General features: G+C 42.7%; 1 protein-coding gene across 13 annotated transcripts in view; it reads right to left on the bottom strand.

Moving 5' to 3' along the window:
* LOC125465044 (adhesion G protein-coupled receptor B2) overlaps positions 1–19,021 on the bottom strand; it is a 687,705-nt gene that overhangs the window by 257,712 nt on the left and 410,972 nt on the right. For all 13 annotated transcript variants that reach the window (XR_007250162.2, XM_059654252.1, XM_048558109.2 and 10 more), the window contains one exon: positions 17,820–17,966. Coding sequence is in view for 12 of the 13 variants with exons in the window: in XM_059654252.1 (XP_059510235.1) it covers positions 17,820–17,966 (147 nt within the window). In the remaining variant the exon portion in view is untranslated. The remainder of the gene's footprint in view (positions 1–17,819; positions 17,967–19,021) is intronic.

Genomic DNA, 19,021 nt, shown 5'->3' on the forward strand with positions numbered 1-19,021 from the left:
GCTTAACATTCTAATTCTACAGATTCTATTCTTATTTCCTTCCATTGTTTTTCAGTATTGATAGTGGCTCTCTCTCAGACTTTACCTTAGTTGCACTATTTATTCCTTAGCTCAATTTATGCCTTGCTTTTCTAATTCTGTTCAACACTAATTTCCCCTTTTATCCAATTTTACACATTGTACAATTTTCTCTCAAATTCCTGAGTTGTTCATCAGCCTGTCTTCCTTGTTATTTCTCCTGTAAGATGATAGGAACAGGAGCAGGTATTTTAGCCCCTTGAGTCTAGTCCACTCGTCAAAAGCATCATGACTAATTTGACATTACACATATCCACTTTCCTGCATTTCCACAACACTTGACTCCCCACCTGATCATTTATCTCAGCCTTAAATATAGGGACTCTGTCCACACAGCTCTGTGTGGCAAGGAGTTCCAAAGTCTCAACTCTTGTAGAAGAAAGTCATCCTCATCTCGGTCTTAAAACATCTGCTCCTTTATTCTGAGACTGTGCCCTCTGATCCCAGACTCTTTTATAAAGAGAAACATCCTCTGAATATTTACCCTGTCAAACACCTTAAGAATCTGATATATTTCAATTAGATCACCTCTCACTTTTCTAAACAGAGCAGGGTCCCAACCTGTTTAGCCTTTGCTAAGACAATCTCTCTATACCAGGAATCATCCTAGAGAACCTTCTCTGAACCGGTGAAATGGTATGTTTTCTTAAATAAAGGGGCCAAAACCACTCACGGCACTCAGATGTGATTTCACTAGCACATTGTAGTGTTGTAGTAAGACTTCCTTATTTTTGTACTCTGGCCCCTTGAAATAGGAGCCAACATTTTGAGCCTTCCTGATTACCAGGTGCACCTGTATGCTAGCTTTCTATGAATAATGTACGAGTGCCCCCAAATCTCTTTGTGTTACATTTTCTGTAGTCTTTCTTAATTTAGGTAATATTCTGCTCTTTTGGTCTCCCTTCCAAAATGAATAACTTCACACTTTCCCACAAAGTACATAATTTGCCAAATTCATGTCCGCTTTCTTAACCAATTTTTAAAAAATCACTCATGGGATGTAGGCATCACTGGCTGACCAGTGTTTACTGCCCATCTCTCGTTGTTCTGGAGAAGGTGATAGTGAGCTGTCACTGCAGTCCATGTGCTGTATGTTGACCCACAACACCCAAAGGGCATTGCTGAAGTCAGGCTTTGCTGAGGAGGGTGGGCAGCATTAAGGTATGACAAGGTAAGGTCTTTTATTTTATTTTAATCCAATAGTTACTAAGGGATAATAATGGCAGTTAGTGGAGTGGTACGTTCTTCCTGTGGGATTTAGGAGATCAGGGAGAAATCAAATGTGTCTGACAACTATATGTGCAGGAACCATGTCCACCTGTAGCTCCTCTCACATTGCATAGATTGGTTGGAGTGGCAATTGGACTCACTGAGGAACACAGAAGGCACAGAGGCAGAAAGTTTTATGGATAGGAATTTCAAAGATGAGGTCACAACAAAGATTCAGCCAGATACATGGGTGACTGCCAGGAGTAGCTGGCAGGCAGTGCAGGAGTCACCTGTGGCTATTCCCCACTCAAATAAGCATGCTGTTTTGTACATTGATGAGGGGGGATATGGCTTCACAGGAGAAAGCAACTGCAGCAGCCAGATCAGTGGCACCATGATGGGATCTGTTGTACAACAGGGAGAGTTGAAGTGTAGGTTCCATAATCAATGACACAGATGGGCATTTCTGTGGCTGCAAGTGACTCTTCAGGATTATAGCTTGCATCCTTGGTGTCAGCATCATGAATGTCTCTGAGTGGGTACAGGATAATTCTGAAGGGCAAGGGTGAGCAACAAGAGGTGTGGTCTGTATTGGCATGAACGACATAGGGAGAAAGAGAGATGAGGTCCTGCAGAGGAACTACAGGTAGTTGTGCAGAAAAGTTGTAAAGTAAGATATCTGTGGTTGTAATCCTGGGAATATTCCTTGTGCCATATGCTGGTGAGGCCAGGACTGGAAGATAAAGATCTGGTATGGGAGGGAAAGCTTCAGATATCTGAATCATTAGAATCTCTTCCATGGCAGGAGCAACCTGTGCAAGATACAAAGGTTGCACCTGAACTGGGGGGGGGGGCAATGTCCTTGTAAGGTGGTTTGTTAGTGCCACTCACGAGGGTTTAAACTAGTGAGGCAGATGGGTGGGAAACAGAGCAGTATATCAACATGTGGAGTGATTGAGGAGAAGGTAGAGATTAAGTCAAGTAAGTTTAACAAGAACAGCAGGCAGGGTCAGGTTAATGGATATGGCAGGGCTGGTGGTGTGACGTATATTTATTTTAATGTAATGAGTGTAACATAAGGTAAATGACCTTAGATTTTAGATTAATACATGAAACTGTGATGTTGTAGTCATTACAGAAACTTGGTTGAGAGAAGGGCAGGGCTGGCAGCTCAACATTCCAAGATTTAGCTGCTTCAGGCATGATAGGGAGGGATGTAAAAGAGTCACATTACTGAATAAGGAGAAAGTTACTGCTGTACTAAGACAGGACATCTTGAACAGTTCATCCAGTGAGACCACATGGGTAGAATTTAACAATAAGAAAGGGCAATCACTCTGAGGGGCTTATACCATAGACTTCCCAAAAGCAAGGAGGAGTTCCTCCAACTGAACAGAAATGTAGAAAACAAGTAAAAATAACAGGGTTGTTGTAGTGGGTGATATTAACTTCCCTGTATTGACTGGGACTCCCTTAGTACCAGGGGCTTAGAATTTGTTAGGTTCACCCAGGAGGGTTATTTGGAATAATACGTAGACAGTCTAACTAGAGACGGTGCCGTACTAGACCTCGTATTGGGAAATGAACTTGGCCAGGCGATTGAAGTTTCAGTGAAGAAAGAGTGATCTTAAATCTTAATTAAGTTTTAAGGAAATTATAAGGGCAAGCCTGGCGTTCGGGAAATGCTCAATTGGAAGAAGGCAAATTACAAAGTATTAGGCAGGAACTGAAGAAACAGAGCTGTTGCAAGTTTAATCAAAAAGAAAAAGGCAACATTTATAAGGTTTAGGAAACTGAAATCAGGAAAGGCGCTTGCGGAATATAAAGGAAGCAGGGAAGAATGTAAACGAGGAATTAGGAGAGCTAAAAGGGACCATGGAATGTCCTTGGCATGTAGGATTAAAGAGAATTCCAAGTCATTTTGTACGTGTTAGGGATGTCCTTAACCCTGCCACAAGATATGCCACACACCCTTCAGGACACCCGCTCTCTGTTACAGAGAACAATATTTATCTCCTATCACAACTACATTCCTATATCCTTTCCACACTTCCTGCAATACCAAGGTGCCATGTTCAGTTTGCTCATCCTTATGCAGTCCCCGATCTTGTCCATAGCTTGCAAGAAACTTAAAATAGCTAGACAATTGTAGGGACCAAGGTTCACAATTTTTGAACTTCCACAGATCTCTTGGCTGGAGAATTCCAAAGATTCAAAATTCTCACAGTGAAGAAATTCTTCTTGAGTCAGACCTAAATGGCTTGACTCTTATCCTGAGATTTGATCCCTTCAATACCCTCAACCAGGAAAATATCCTCTCTGCAACTTCCTCTCCAGCACTTATATAAAAATATTATAAGTTTTAATGAGATTACCTCTTTTCAACTCAGAGTTCGCAATCCCTCCTCATAGGACTATTCAACAATCCCAGGAATTACTCTGGTGAGCCTCTACTGCACTCTCTCTTTGGAAAATACAGAATACTCTCAATCTGGTTCTACCAATGATCTACACAACTGAAGCAAGCATCTTTACTTTCCTGTACGAAGTCCTCTTGTAATAAAGGCCTACAATCTATTTTACATTCTAATTGCTGGCTTCACATACATAGTATATTCAAGTGGTTCCAAGTCACTTAGAGTCATTCAACACAGAAAAAGGCCTTTTGGTCTACCATGTCTATGCCAGGCAACAAATACCAAAATACAATAATTCCATTTACGTGCACTTGGTCCATAGCTGACTCTGCATTGGCATTTTAAGTGCTTAACCAGATGCTTCTTAAATGCTGTGAGAATACCTGCCTCCACCAACCTCTCAGGCAGGATGCTCCATATTTCTATCAACCTCCGAATGAAAAAGTTTCTTCTCAGATTTAAGGGTGGCACGGTGGCTCAGTGGTTAGCACTGCAGCCGCACAGCACCAGGGACCCAGGTTTAATTCCAGCCTCGGGTAACTAACTGTGCAGAGTTTGCACATTCTCCCTGTGTCTGTGTTGGTTTTCTACAGGTGCTCCAGTTTTCCCCCTACAGTCCAAAGATGTGCAGGCTAGTTGGATTGGCCATGCTAAATTACCTGTTGTGTTCAGGGGTGTGGGGGTTATAGGGGGATGGGTCTGGGTGGGATGCTTCAAGGGGCAGTGTGGACTCGTCGGGCTAAAGGGCCTGTTTCCACACTGTAGGGAATCTAATATCCTCTGTACCAATTACTCTTCATCTTAAACTTGTGCCTTCTGGTCTTAGACACATCTGGCATGGGGAAAAGACTCTCACAATCTATTCGGTTTACGCTTTTCAGAATTTTGTACACCTCCAACAAATTCCACCTCTGCTCCAAGGAAAACAAATCCAATCTCACCAGTCTCTTGTCATAACTTATCCCTGAAACCCTGTATTTCCCATGGCTAATCCACCTAACCTACACATCCCTGGACACTAGGGGCAATTTAGCACAGCCAATCCATCTACCCTGCACATCTCTGGAGTGTGGGAGGAAACCAGAGCACCCACACAGACAGATGCCTGAGGCTGGAATTGAACTTGGGTCTCCAGTGCTGTGAGACACCACTGAGCCACCATGCTGCCCAAGTACTTCCAGTTTGCCAACTTGTCTTGGATCCCTTATGAGTTTTTACCTTTTGGATCAGCCTTCCTGATCAGCTGTAACTACCTCCGCGCCCCTCAGCCTCATCAGCTGTAAATACCCCTGCCAGCTGTAAATACTCATTCACCAGCCCAGAACCTGGTCCCATCAACTATTTTAAACTGAAAGCTTCATTTTCAGTTTAAAAAAACAGTAGAGAAAGATTTACTTTGCGGTCAGAAAAATGTAGAGATGGCTTTGCTACGTTACCCTCCGTTGTCCCTTCTACAGAGTGCAGATGAACAGCAAATAGTCCGGCAAGGTCAGTTACTTTCTCCAGTCCGACAGATAATTTTCTCTGCTACCTGACACTCACTCTATCTCTGCCACTGCACTCACCTCTCACTAATGTTCATGTTTTGCCACTCTCACCACCGTGTGCAACATATTCCCTTCATTCTCTCTCATTCCTTTCCAAACTCCCAATAACCCTTCATGCCCTCTACACTGCATTGTCACTCTGTTGGAAGAGCTCACCATCTTTCCCCTACATGCAGCAGCACTAATAGCTGTAACCCCACAGTTGTCCCAGTAGTTGCCCCCACTTTTTGTTATTACTGGATAAGACAGCCCAACACAAGGTAGAATGAGCCTGTGTGGGTCGGGAGGTATCCACCAATCCTATTCTTTCCCCGTACAAGGAGATAATCTTTGACCTTAGAGGGAAAATGAGGAAAATTTCTGCCAGGATGAGGAAACATCCATTTCCAGCCAAAAGAGTAAGTACAAAATCAGAAATTGTTGGGGAAAAAAACTCTTCTTCAGAATGTCACTGTACCTGAAATGTTATCTCTGCTTTCTCTCCACAGATATCGCCAGACCTGCTGACATTTTCCAGCCATTCCTCATTTTGTTTCAGATTTCCAGCATCCGCATTTCTTTGGTTTTTTTAAGAATAAATACCACTGTGAATGTCACTGCCACTCTCTCACTAATCACACTGTTAGTCTCACCCATTGCTCACCACTTCTAACCACTGGCTGCAATGCTATCTCTCTCTCTCTCTCTCCCCCTTGTGTATTGCAGGTACAGCTACCCTCCCCAAAATCTTTGCGTGGCTCCTCCGAAGGCTACCTCCTCAATGTTTAAGGGAAGGGTACTAAGGCCTCTGAAAAAGCATCAACAGGGCTGCCATCTGCAACTCCACCAGCTCAGAAACAGGTATTTTAGTAGGAATGCTAGACATAGTGAATATGGGAGCACATGCTGGTGAACACCTCACAGCGACAGCTTCGCAGCTGTCTGAGGCAGAAACACCCGAGGGCGATGGCAATTGGAGGAATGCCAGAGACCCTGCTAATGCTTCCTCTAATCGATGACCACAAATCGATGGTCGATTGTCATAAACATATGGCGGGTTCACCAATGTCCTTGAGGGATGGAAACTACCGAGCTTATCGAATTTTGCCTACATGTGACTCCAGAATCACAACAATGTGGTCGACTCTTAAGTGCCCTTTAGGCAATTAGGCTAAACAATAAATGTTGGCAATAAATGGCCAATAAATGAATGAATAAAAATAAGCACATAGCATAGCATGTAAGCAGCCTTGCTGCAAACTCTGAGAGGGTAGCCCACACAGAGGCCCATGAGACCACATACCTTTCCCTCACCTGGTCATTCCCAGGCAGGAGAGGGCCCTGTGGCATTAGCAATTAGCAAGTTCATTCAAGTACCCATAGGGTGGAGCCGCAATGGGAACCAATGGCCCTCAATGTCCAGAGATGCATCACTTCAGCAAATCATGTGACCATCCATGTGCCTCCACGGGCAGGTCCGCAGTTGCCTTCGAGACCAGGCCTAGCATCATCAATAGCTGTTGGATAAACCTGCAAGCCTTGCCCCACACATTGATCCTCAGAGCTAAAGGCATGGTGATACAAGGATGGAGGACCTTGACCCAAGTCTAGGTGGTGTCTCCTCACAAGGAGACAGGGTTGTGCCAGATCTGATGGACTGATTTTACCCCACCACCCTCATGTTTGAACAGCCCCAGACAGGACATGCTCAGATCCGCTACTGGTGCTTATATACCTCCCCAACCATGTCAATGCATCCACTGGACTGGCTGCATGGAACCAAAAGACTGCCCATGACCCGCTACCTGGACTGTAGAGGCGCAGATCCTTGAACGATAACCACCCTTATTGGATGCTAAACCATGCTTGTCCCCTGCACTGTTAATAAAAGATGTCATTCATTCACTCTACTGGGAGACTGTGAGTGATGGCTTCATGGGCCTCTGTGTGGGCTACCCTCTCAGAGTTTGCAGCAAGGCTGCTTACATGCTATGCTATGTGCTTATTTTTATTCATTCATTTATTGGCCATTTATTGCCAACATTTATTGTTTAGCCTAATTGCCTGAAGGGCACTTAAGAGTCAACCACATTGTTGTGATTCTGGAGTCACATGGAGGCAAGATTAGATAAGCTCAGCAGTTTCCATCCCTAAAGGACATTGGTGAACCCGCCATATTTTTATGACAATTGACCATCGATTTGTGGTCATCATTAGACTTTTAATTTTACATTTTCATTGAATTCAAATTTCAGCATCTACTGTTGTGGGATTCAAATCTGAGTCCACAGAATATTATGTCTGATTAACAGTCAATTGGTAATACCTCGAGGCTGTTGCCTCCCCTTATTCGCAAGCTGCTGGCATTTGGAATAGATGTGAGATTGCCATAGTACATTGCTATTTAATACTAGGTGCATCCCCTAGATTGAGATTTGCTGACAAAGGCAAGCTGCCTGGTTGTGACTGCAGTAACTGGCAAAGGAAGGTAAAGCAAGTCACAGATGTTTCTGGCATCAATTAACTGTTGAGTGAGCGAGCATTGAGACAGTAAGTGATCAGCACTGAGATGCAGCCTATTCCAATCCACAAACTAGGTGCCCTTTTGTGCATGAGAAGAATTCCCAATGTAACCTTCATTGCTGGTGGCCAATGCGACCTGCAATAGAAGTCAGTGCTTCTTTTCCATTTGACTGCACCAGCAACGTATTCACCACCTAACCTACTTTCGACAATGTCAGTTTGCACCCTGCTTGGGTAATAATTCAGACGTCATACCCTTGAGGTCCTGTTCTTTCATCGAATACATAGAGTCTGACATTTAGGACCTCTTGCTTACATTTTTCTATGTTGTTGGTCCTAACACAGATCATGACAGCTGGAATTAAATCTCTCCCTGCAATATCCATTCAAGCCTGTTCAAGATGTTTCTCATTCTGGTACCAGGTAGGGAACATGCCACATGGGACTGTAGATTTTGCTAACAAAACATATTGAATCCCTTACCAGCACCAGATTATGTTTCCTCTCCCATTGCCCATTTTGGGCAGATTCCAGCTCCAAGGTTCCTAAGTCCACATTCTGGTCTTCCGTATGATGCAAATTACATTGGTTAGATAAGGCCAGTTTCTGAGCATCCTCGAACTCTAACTCATCTTTGCTTCTTCTTGTTCAGCGTGCTATCAGTCACACAATCCCAATTCTGAGTCTATAGTTCTTTAAGAGGTTTGATTGAGTAGGGCTTTTTGTAATTATTACAGAATCATAGAATATAGCAACCTAGCCTGCACATCATTGGGCACTATGGGCAATTTAGCATGGCCAAATCACCAAAGCTGCACATCTCTGGACTGAGAAGAAACCAGAGCACCTGAAGGAAGCCCACGCAGACATAGGGAGAATGGGCAGCACAGTGGGTCAGTGGTTAGCACTGTTGCCTGACAGCGCCAGGGATCCGAGTTCAATTCCGTCCTCAAGCGACTGTCTGTGTGGAGTTTGCACTCTCTTCCCATGTCTGCGTGGGTTTCCTCCCACAGTTCAAAGATGTGCTGGCCAGGAGATGTGCAATGCTTCTAAATTGCCTGCAGTGTTCAGGGGTGTGTAGATGAGGTGGGTTATAGGGACATGGATCTGGGTGGGATGCTTTCAGGGTTGGTGTGGACTTGTTGGGCTGAAGCACCTGTTTCCACACTGTAGGGATTCTATGATTTATCAATGTGCAAACTCCACAAAGACAGCAACCCTAGAATGGAGTCGAACTTGATCCCTGGCACTGTAAGGCAGCCACGCTAACCAGCACTAACTAAATTGGCCGGCAGCTCTCTAAGGCAGGATATCCTTCCCAGATTCAACTATTACCGTTGCTTCTAACATAAAATGTCAGGCATTTGGATTCTGAATGGACAAATTCCTGTCAAGTTTACAGTTTAAGGCCCAGGGCATATGGCACCTTGTAAATTTACAGCTTGTAGAATCATTCATCCGCAGGAAATTGACAAGTTGCTAAGAACATCCTAGTTTTATGCTGAGACTGAAAGGTTGCAAGCTTTTTCTCTGCAAGATAGTTTACTAGCCAAAGGTTAGTCTTGGCTGAAAGTGTAACAGTTACTTATAAAGCAATCAGCAAGATGATGTTAGATTTGGGTGATAGTTTAAAGCTGGCAATATTGATTTATATGCTCATTAAAAACTACATTTAATTCTCTTTCCAATTAGAATCAAGAGAAAACAAAAAAACTGAGGTGGGGGAAAGGTGTCTAATGGGTAATCAATTTGACATCATAGTTTTTATACTAGTGCCCTCAGTTAAAATGCTACTCAGACCAAAATTCTAACTGATTTGCTTCAATATCATCAAGCAAACTGAAGCCAACAGTGAGATTGTCCTACCATAGCAACAGTACTGAGTTATGGCATCTAATCTATTGTCCACATAACTTTACAGAAACTAACAGTCATGCTATCATAGAGCATAGAACACTACAGCCCTTCGGCCCTTGATGATACGCCAACCTGTGAAACCAAGATGAAGCCCATCTAACCTACACTATTCCATTATCATCCATATATTTAACCAATGACCATTTAAATGTCCTCAAAGTTGGCAAGTCTACGACTGTTGCAGGCAGGGCATTCCACGCCCTCAATACTCTGAGTGTAGAACCTACCTCTGACATCTGTCCTATATCTATCACCCCTCAATTTAAACCCATGTCCCCTCATGCTAGCCATTACCAGTCGAGGAAAAAGGCTCTCACTGTCTACCCTATCTAATCTAATGTATGTCTCTACTAAGTCACCTCCTAATCATTTTCTCTCTAACGAAAAGAGCCTCAAGTCCCTCAGCCTTTCCTCATAAGACCTTCTCTCCATACCAGGCAACATCCTGGGAAATCTCCTCTGCACCCTTTCCAATGCTTCCACATTCTTCCTATAATGCGGCGACCAGAACTGTACACAATACCTCAAGTGCGGCCGCACCAGAGTTTTGTACAGCTGCAACATGACCTCATAGCTCTGAAACTCAATCCCTCTAACAATAAAACCTAACACACCGTACACCTTCCTAACAACCCGATAAACCTGGGTATCAACTTTCAGGGATCTTTGCACATGGACGCCGAGATCTCTCTGCTCATCCACACTACCGAGAATCTTACCATTAGCCCAGTACTCTGTATTCCTGTTACTCCTTCCAAAGTGAATCACCTCACACTTTTCCTCATTAAACTCCATTTGCCACTTCTCAGCCCAGCTCTGCAGCTTATGTCCCTCTGTAAGCTGCAACATCCTTCTGCACTATCCAGAACTCCATCGACTTTAGTGTCATCTGCAAATTTACTAACCCATCCTTCTACGCCCTCATCCAGGTCATTTATAAAAATGACAAACAGCAGTGGCCCCAAAGCAGATCTTTGCAGTACACCACTAGTAACTGAACTCCAGGATGAACATTTCCCATCAACCACCACCCTTTGTCGTCTTTCATCAAGCCAATTTCTGATTCAAACTGCTAAATCACAATCAATCCCATGCCTCCATATTTTCCGCAACAGCCTAACCTGGGGAACCTTATCAAATGCTTTATTGAAATCCATATACACCACATCAACCGCTTTACGCTCAACCACCTGTTCGGTCACCTTCTCAAAGAATTCAAAAAGGTTTGTGAGGCACGGCCTACCGTTCACAAAACCATGTTGACTATCCCAAATCAAATTATTCCTTTCCAGATGATTATAAATCTTATCTCTTATAATCCTCTCCAACACTTTAACCACAACCGAAGTAAGGCTCACTGGTCTCTAATTACCAGGTATTCCCCCTCTTGAACAAGGGGACAACATTTGCTATCCTCCAGTCTTCTGGCACTATTCCAGCAGACAATGACAACATAAAGATCAAAGCCAAAGGCTCTGCAATCTCATCCCTAGCTTCCCAGAGAATCCTAGGATAAATCCCATCAGCCCAGGGGACTTATCTATTTTCACACTTTCCAGGATCGCTAACACTCTTCCTTATGAACCTCAATCCCATCTAGTCTAATAGTCTGTATCTCAGTATCCTCCTCGACAACACTGTCTTTTTCCTGTGTGAATACTGATGAAAAATAATCACTTAGCACCTCTCCTATTTCTTCGGACTCCACGCACAACTTCCCACTACTGTCCTGGACTGGCCCTAATCTAACTGTAGTCATTCTTTTATTCCTGACATACCTATAGAAATCTTTAAGGTTTTCCTTGATCCTCCCTGCCAAAGACTGCTCATGAACCCTCCTGCTCTTCTAAGCTCTCTCCTGGCTAACTTGTAACTCTCAAGCACCCTAACTGAGCCTTCATGCCTCATCTTTACAGAAGCCTCCTTCTTCCTCTTGACAGGAGATTCAACTTCTTTAGTAAACCACGGTTCCCTCGCTCAACCACTTGCTCCCTGCCTGACAGGTACACACTTATCAAGGACACACAGTCACTGTTCCTTGAACAAGCTCCACATTTCAATTGTGCCCAGCCCCTGCAGTTTCCTTCCCCATCCTATGCATCCTAAATCTTACCTAATCACCTTATAATTGCCTTTCCCCCAGCTGTAACTCCTGCACTGCAGTATATACCTATCCGTTTCCATCGCTAAAGTAAATGTAACTGAATTCTGGTCACTATGACCGAAGTGCTCACCTACCTCCAATTCTAACACCTGGCAAGGTTAATTACCCAGTACCAAATCCGATGTGGCTTCACCTCTTGTTGGCCTAACTACGTACTGTGTCAGGAAACCCTCCTGCACACATTGGACAAAAACTGACCCATCTAAAGTACTCGAACTATAGTGTTTCCAGTCAATATTTGGAAAGTTGAAATCCCCCATAACAACTACATTGTTACTTTCGCTCCTGTCCAGAATCATCTTTGCAATCCTTTCCCCTACATCTTTGGAACTTTTCAGAGGTCTGCAGAAAACTGCCAAGAGGGGTCTCCTTTCCTGTTTCTAACCTTAGCCCATACTACCTCAGTAGATAAGTCCCCATCAAACGTCCTTTCTGCCACCATAATACTATCCTTGACTAACAATACTATGCCTCCACCTCTTTTACCCCCTACCCTGATCTTACTGAAACATCCAAACTCCAGAACCTGCAACAACCATTGCTGCTCTATCCATGTCTCCGAAATGCCCACAACATCGAAGTCTCAACTACCGACCCATGCTGCAAGTTCACCCACCTTATTCCAGATGCTCCTGGTGTTGAAGTAGACACACTTCAAACTACCTTCTTGCCTGCCGGTACACTCCTGTGACCTTGAAACCTTATTCATGACCTCACTACTCTCAACCTCCTGTTCAGTGGAGCTACAATTCAGATTGCCACTCAACTGGTGAATTAGCTTAAACTCTCCCGAAGAGCATTAGCAAATTTCCCCCCTCCCCCGCCAAGGATATTGGTTCCCCTCTGGTTCAGGTTTAGACCATCCCTTTTGTAGAAGTCCCACCTACCCCAAACTGAGCCCCAATTATCCAGGTATCTGAATTCCTCCCTCCTGCACCATCCCTGTAGCCTTGTGTTCAACTGCTCTCTCTCTCTATTCCTTGCCTCACTAGCATGTGGCACAGGTAACAAACCAGAGATAACAAGTCTGCTTGTTTTACTTTTAAACTTCACCCTCGCTCCTTGAATTTCTGCCTTACATCCCCAACCCTTTTCCTACCTAAGTCATTGGTGCCTATGTGGGCCACGACTTGGGCCTGTGATCCCTCCCAGTAAGGATCCCGAAAACACAATCAGAGACATCACAGACCCTGGCACCTGGGAGGCAACTCACCAACCGCGAGTCTCTCTCGTTCCCACAGAATCTCCTATCTGTCCCCTTAGCAATGGAGTCCCCAATGACTAATGCTCTACTCCTCTCCCCCCTTCCCTTCTGAGTAACAAGGACAGACTCTGTGCCAGAGACCTGTAGCCCATGGCTTACCCCTGTTAAGATCCCCCCCCAACAGCATCCAAAATGGTATACTTGTTATCGAGGGGAATGGCCACAGAAGATCCCTGCACTGTCTGCCTGTTCCCTTTTGTCCCATGACTGTAACCCATCCACCTTTTTCCTGTACCTGAGGTGTGACTACCTCCCTGTAACGCCTCTCAATTGCCCCCTCGGCCTCCCGAATGACCTGAAGTTCATCCAGTTCCCTAACGCAGTTTCCAAGGAGCTGGAGTTGGGTGCAATTCCCGCAGATGAAGTCAGTGAGGCCACCAGTGGTGACCCTTACCTTCCACATTCTACAGGAGGAGCATGCAACTGCCCTGACATCCATTCCCACTGTTCTGAATTCCCAAATAGACTATTTAGTCAGTGGTGTTCTTTCTGCCAACAAAAGCCAACACGATGTGAGCTAAAGGCAAGCACAATTTTAAAATAAATTGATTTGTATGTTTCGAATGGCTGGACTTCTGTGAATAATAAAATAATTCACCAGCTCCACACAATTAGGAAAGGTAATGAGGTACACTTTCCTGAAATATCAGGCAACTGAATCAGCAGCAAAATACTGATTCTGATGGCCCCTTTTTTAATCAGGTTGATTAAGCCGTTGATTTTCAAACTGTATCTCTGCTCTTGAGGTCAGTCATTCTTTTCCTGCCATCATGCTTATTTTCATCACACTTTTGCACTTTTCCATGTCTGTTGGCTGAGCAGCACATTTTTCGAGATGGCTTGTATCGATTCCAAATTTTACAATAGTAGTCAAAATATTAAAATTCTACCAAAGATTTGTAGCTCGAGTTGTGGATGAGATTGTTGACTTGCTCGCTGAGCTAGCTTGTTTTCATTCAGACGTTTTGTCGCCATGCCAGTAAAATCATCAGTCAGGCCTCTGATGAAGTGATGTTGTTCTACTCTGCTTTGAATTTATATCATCTGGTCCGTTACGATGAGTAGTGTCATTTGTGCTTTTGATCTATATGGGTTTGTATATGAGGTCCAATTCAATATGTTTGTTAATTGCATTACAGGTTGAGAACCACGCCTCTAGGAATTCCTGTGCGTGTCTATGTTTGGCTTGGGCTGCTATAGTTACGTTGTCCCAGTTAAACTGATGGCCTTCATTATCTGAGTGTAATGATATTAAAGAAAGTTTGTCATGTCGTTTAGCTGCTAGCTGATGTTCATGTATTCTGATGGCTAGTTTCCTTCCAGTCTGTCCAATTTAATGTTTGTGGCAGTGGTAATAAAAGCATTCCATTACAAATAAACAACAATAGAGCATTTAGATTTTAGAATTGGGAAATTCAATCAATGTTAGGTTAGATTAGATTCCGTACAGTGTGGAAACAGGCCCTTTGGCCCAACAAGTCCACAGCGCCCTTTGGCGCATCCCACCCAGACCCATCCCCCTAGAGCCCACACAGCCCTGAACACTACGGGTAATTTAGCATGGCCAATCCACCTAGCCTGCACATGCTTGGATTGTGGGAGGATACTGGAGCACCCAGAGGAAACCCATGCAGACACGGGGAGAATGTGCAAACTCCACACAGACAGGTGGGAATATATATATATTTGAGGTGGGAATTGAACCCAAGGCCCTGGTGCTGTAAGGCAGCAGTGCTAACCACTGAGCCACCCGTGCTGCCCAAACTTAGGAGTGGATTTTCAAGAAAGCATTTAAATGGAGTTGAGCTTTCCAGCTGCATGTTAAAATTTCACAAGGTGACTCAACAATGATGTAATCTGAGCCAGGAGCAGTTCAAGAATACTGTTTACTGTGGTAGGGGTATGATATACAAACCACGCTTTCTTTTCAAATTTTAAAGTCAGACTGGTAATTAAAATCTTCTGCATTATTTATACATGAAAGACAGTTTCACGATATTATCATTTCAAACAAAAGGTAACAAGTTTTGGAAGTATCAGTGGTGCAGGCAAGGTTAAATGATAAACCTTACTGCTTATTCCTTCAAGTTTTCTTCAAGGTCAATTCTGATTACATTATTTCTTAATACATATAATTATTAAAAAAACTCTCCGATACTCTGTGTAAAAGTCACATTGAAGCTTCTTAATAATTATTATGAAAAACCTTTCTGAATTCTATCTGTTTCAGTCATAAAATGTCTTGTACACTGATGAAACGTACCGTTTGAAGTGAAAAGGAAACCAAAACTCACCAAAAAACCAACTCAGATTGTTTTTTTTTCATTTTACTGTCAACAAGATTTAAAACTCAATATACTTTGCATTATCCCGTCTCCATCACTAATTTTTTTCTATGATTCTATTGCTCATAGTTTATTTAGGGTGATGGCCTGCACATTGTGAAAAAAGTCTCAAATATTTGCAGAATTGACCTGTGCCCATTTGGGAACTCTGCTCATAATGAGCCCCAGGTTCATGGATTGGTTATTTTCTCTGCTAGCTGCCAATGTGGGCAATGAATGCTGGACCTCCCAGTGATGTCCACATCCCATGAGTGAATTTTTAAAAATAAAAATTTGTGCTAACTGGGACACAGGGATCTTTCAGTACAAGAAGGCAGTTTTTAGCTGTCATTGACTTGGAGGCATTTAGCCTCTGTGTGCACCATTGCTTTCTGAATGCCCACTGAATTTACAGCTTACTTGCAGGCCTATGATCCATGTGGGTATCTCTTTGGATTCGATCCTGGGATACCTTTGAGAGATCAAATATATAAATGAAATGTCCGGTTTCATTAGAATTTAATGCAATTTAATTAAATGTGCTGATTTTTCATCAATTAATGTTTCTAAAAAAATAATTTAGCAAAGGACACAATCTTGTTTCATTTCAACATGATTATGAGAGTGTGTAGAGTGGGCAGTTGGTTGCTTTTATTGGCATAGATCGGATACTAGAAGTGTGAGGGGTGTGAAGGATTATGAAAGGTGAGGGCTTAAGGGTTGTTCAATGTTTTAATTTTTTAAAAAAACTTCGACATAATGCCAGAGAACTAAAGTAGGCCTTCCATGCAGTCCACTTCCACATTTGGAAGCACTATTCTCTTTCTAGATTTGACTGAGTCACATCCATGAGAACCACATCATTCTAGAGTTAAAATGAAAATTTTCAAACCACCTGTTCCCAGGAAAGATTTACATAAGTGGGAAATGTATCAAATTTGCATTCTAGGAAACTCAAGTTTTATAAATAATTACACTTTAAGCAGTATATTTAATTCCAAGATAGAATGGAATTGGAGATCTAGGGGATAGATAATTAGCATTTTTACCCAGATACAAGGCCTAGGCCATTCACATTTCTATGGGGCTACATATTAAGGGGGACAGATCCATGTAAAGTCATTGTACACGATTACATGATTTCCTAAGATATCAACGAATCTGACATCTTCAGGTTTGGGACTGTTACTATCACCTTCAATAGTTTTCCCTTCGAGGCCAGTGTATTATATTAGCAATATGTATCACCTACAGGATGTACTGCTGAATCTTGCTAAGCCTGCTTCAACAGTACCTTCTGAATCTGCAAACCTGCTACCAATAAAGACAAAGGCCCAAAATGCATAGGAGAATCAGTACCTACAAGTTCCACCCTGAGCCACTCCCCATTCTGATGTGGGTCTATATCACCATCCATTTGCTGTCACTGGATCAAAATCCCGGAACTTCTTTCCAAATAGCACCCTGGTTGTATCCACACCATAGTGAATGTAGCAGTACAAGAAGGCAGCGTATCACTATCTTCTCATGATCAACTAGGTACGGACAATAAGAACCTGCCCAGCAAGTACTGCCCACATCCTGTGATAAATTAAAAAATAAATGAAGGGTCTACTGAAAGGGTAGAGGAAAATAGAACATGAGGGGGATTTTTGATCATGTTAAAAGTTAAATGGAAGATCTTTTCTGTAGTTTAATGCATATGTTTGGTTTCCTAATAAATAATCTTAAGTACTGCTTTTAGTTAATTTATGACAGGAACAGTCTTAAAATTTGAAATCATGTATGATTGTTTCAACCAGTTCTGGAAATAAAAAATACATTTTAGAAACTGACAGTCTTCATGAAGACAACATCTGTATTCCTTTATTTACATCGTATACTTCTTTTCATGCATGTTTCCAACATCTACAGTATTTTGGTTTTATATTAAAATGTAGTTGCAGTTGTCAGTTAGATGAAGATGAGAATCAGTTTGCACACAGCAAATACCACAATGTAAATAAATTTATGTTTTAATAATCTGTTCTAATTGAGTACTGATTTGAAATAATTATAATAGGAACTATATGCAGCTTACACTCACTAGCTATAACAGATGTATATGCCATACAAAGAATAAGATTACACATACATGCAACTTGGCACAAAAAAGTGCATATATGAGATATACTTTTACCCAATTGTAAAATAGGGCATTACCTGGACCACTGTCTTTGTAGGTTTCACTACAGATTAATGGGGAAGAAGTTTAATCAAGTAGACTACGTAACGAAAGGACAAAAAGGTTCATAAGATTCAGGTTCTTATGAAGTTCTGAGAAACAGGGAAGAGAATAAACTTATCAAATATGGCAATACAGTTATATTTGTTCAAACCAATGCAAATTGCAGGTACCTGAAGAAGAACGTGTGAACACCTCTTTTGGAATATAAAGTTTGTCTTCTGAATTTTTTGCCCAATCTTTCATTCCTCTTCTGCCTTTCATTGGGAAGCTGATATCACTTGACACAGCAGATACAGGCTCTCGTTGTATACTAGTCACTGAAAAGATAACGATAAAGTTATTATTTCAATCCTACTTGGTCTTATTATTATATTTTCCATTGCAGTACAATATTATCAATCAATAAGTGCCTGAGAACTTCTGTTGGCTTAGCCTGTAACCATAACAGATTAGTATAGGGGTGGCATGGAGCTCAGTGGTTAGCGCTGCTGCCTCACAGTGCCAGGGAGCTGGGTTCAATTCCAGGTCCAGTGACTGAGTGGAGTTTGCACATCTTCCCCATGTCTGCGTTGTTTCCTCTGGGTGCTCCAGTTTCCTCCCACAGTCTAAAGAAGTACTGGTTAGGTGGATTGGCCATGTTAAATTGCCAAATGGGAAATGCAGGAATAGGGTATAGGGTGAGTCTGGGTGGGATGCTCTTCAGAGGGTTGGTGTGGACTCTTTGGGACGAATGACCTGCTTCTGCACCATAGGGATTCTATGACATGTGAAATCTTATAAGACTTAAAAGAACAATTAGGCCATTTGGACCATCAAATCTGCTCTGCCATTGAATCATGGCTGATATGTTTTTCCAACTCCTTTTATCTGCCTTCTCCCCACAGCCCTTGATCTCCTTACTGATCAATAACCTACCTATTTCTGTCTTAAAAAACACTGTACGACTTGGCCTCCACAGCCTTCTGCAGCAGTGAGTTTATGGGTTCACCACCCTCTGTCTGAAGAAATTCTTCCTCATCTCAGTTCTAAATTGTTGTCGCTTCACTATGAGATTTCATCCTCGTATCCTAGTCTCTCCTACTAGTGGAAGCATCTTCTCTCCATCCACTCTATTCAGGCCTCTCAATATTCTGTAAGTTTCAGAGATTTCCCCTCATTCTTCTAAATTTCAGCATGTACAAACCCAGCATTCTCAACTGCTCCTCAAATGATAAGTCCTTTATTCCAAGGGTCACACTCGTGAACCTCCTCTAAACCCCCGACAAGGCCTGCACATCCTTCCTAAGATATGGGGCCCAAAACTGCTCACAATATTTCAAATGCAGTCTTATACAGACTCAGCAGTACATCACTGCTCTTATTCCACCCCTCT

This window comes from Stegostoma tigrinum, chromosome 24, assembly GCF_030684315.1.
Source record: "Stegostoma tigrinum isolate sSteTig4 chromosome 24, sSteTig4.hap1, whole genome shotgun sequence".
In the NCBI taxonomy this organism is placed as follows: domain Eukaryota; kingdom Metazoa; phylum Chordata; class Chondrichthyes; order Orectolobiformes; family Stegostomatidae; genus Stegostoma; species Stegostoma tigrinum.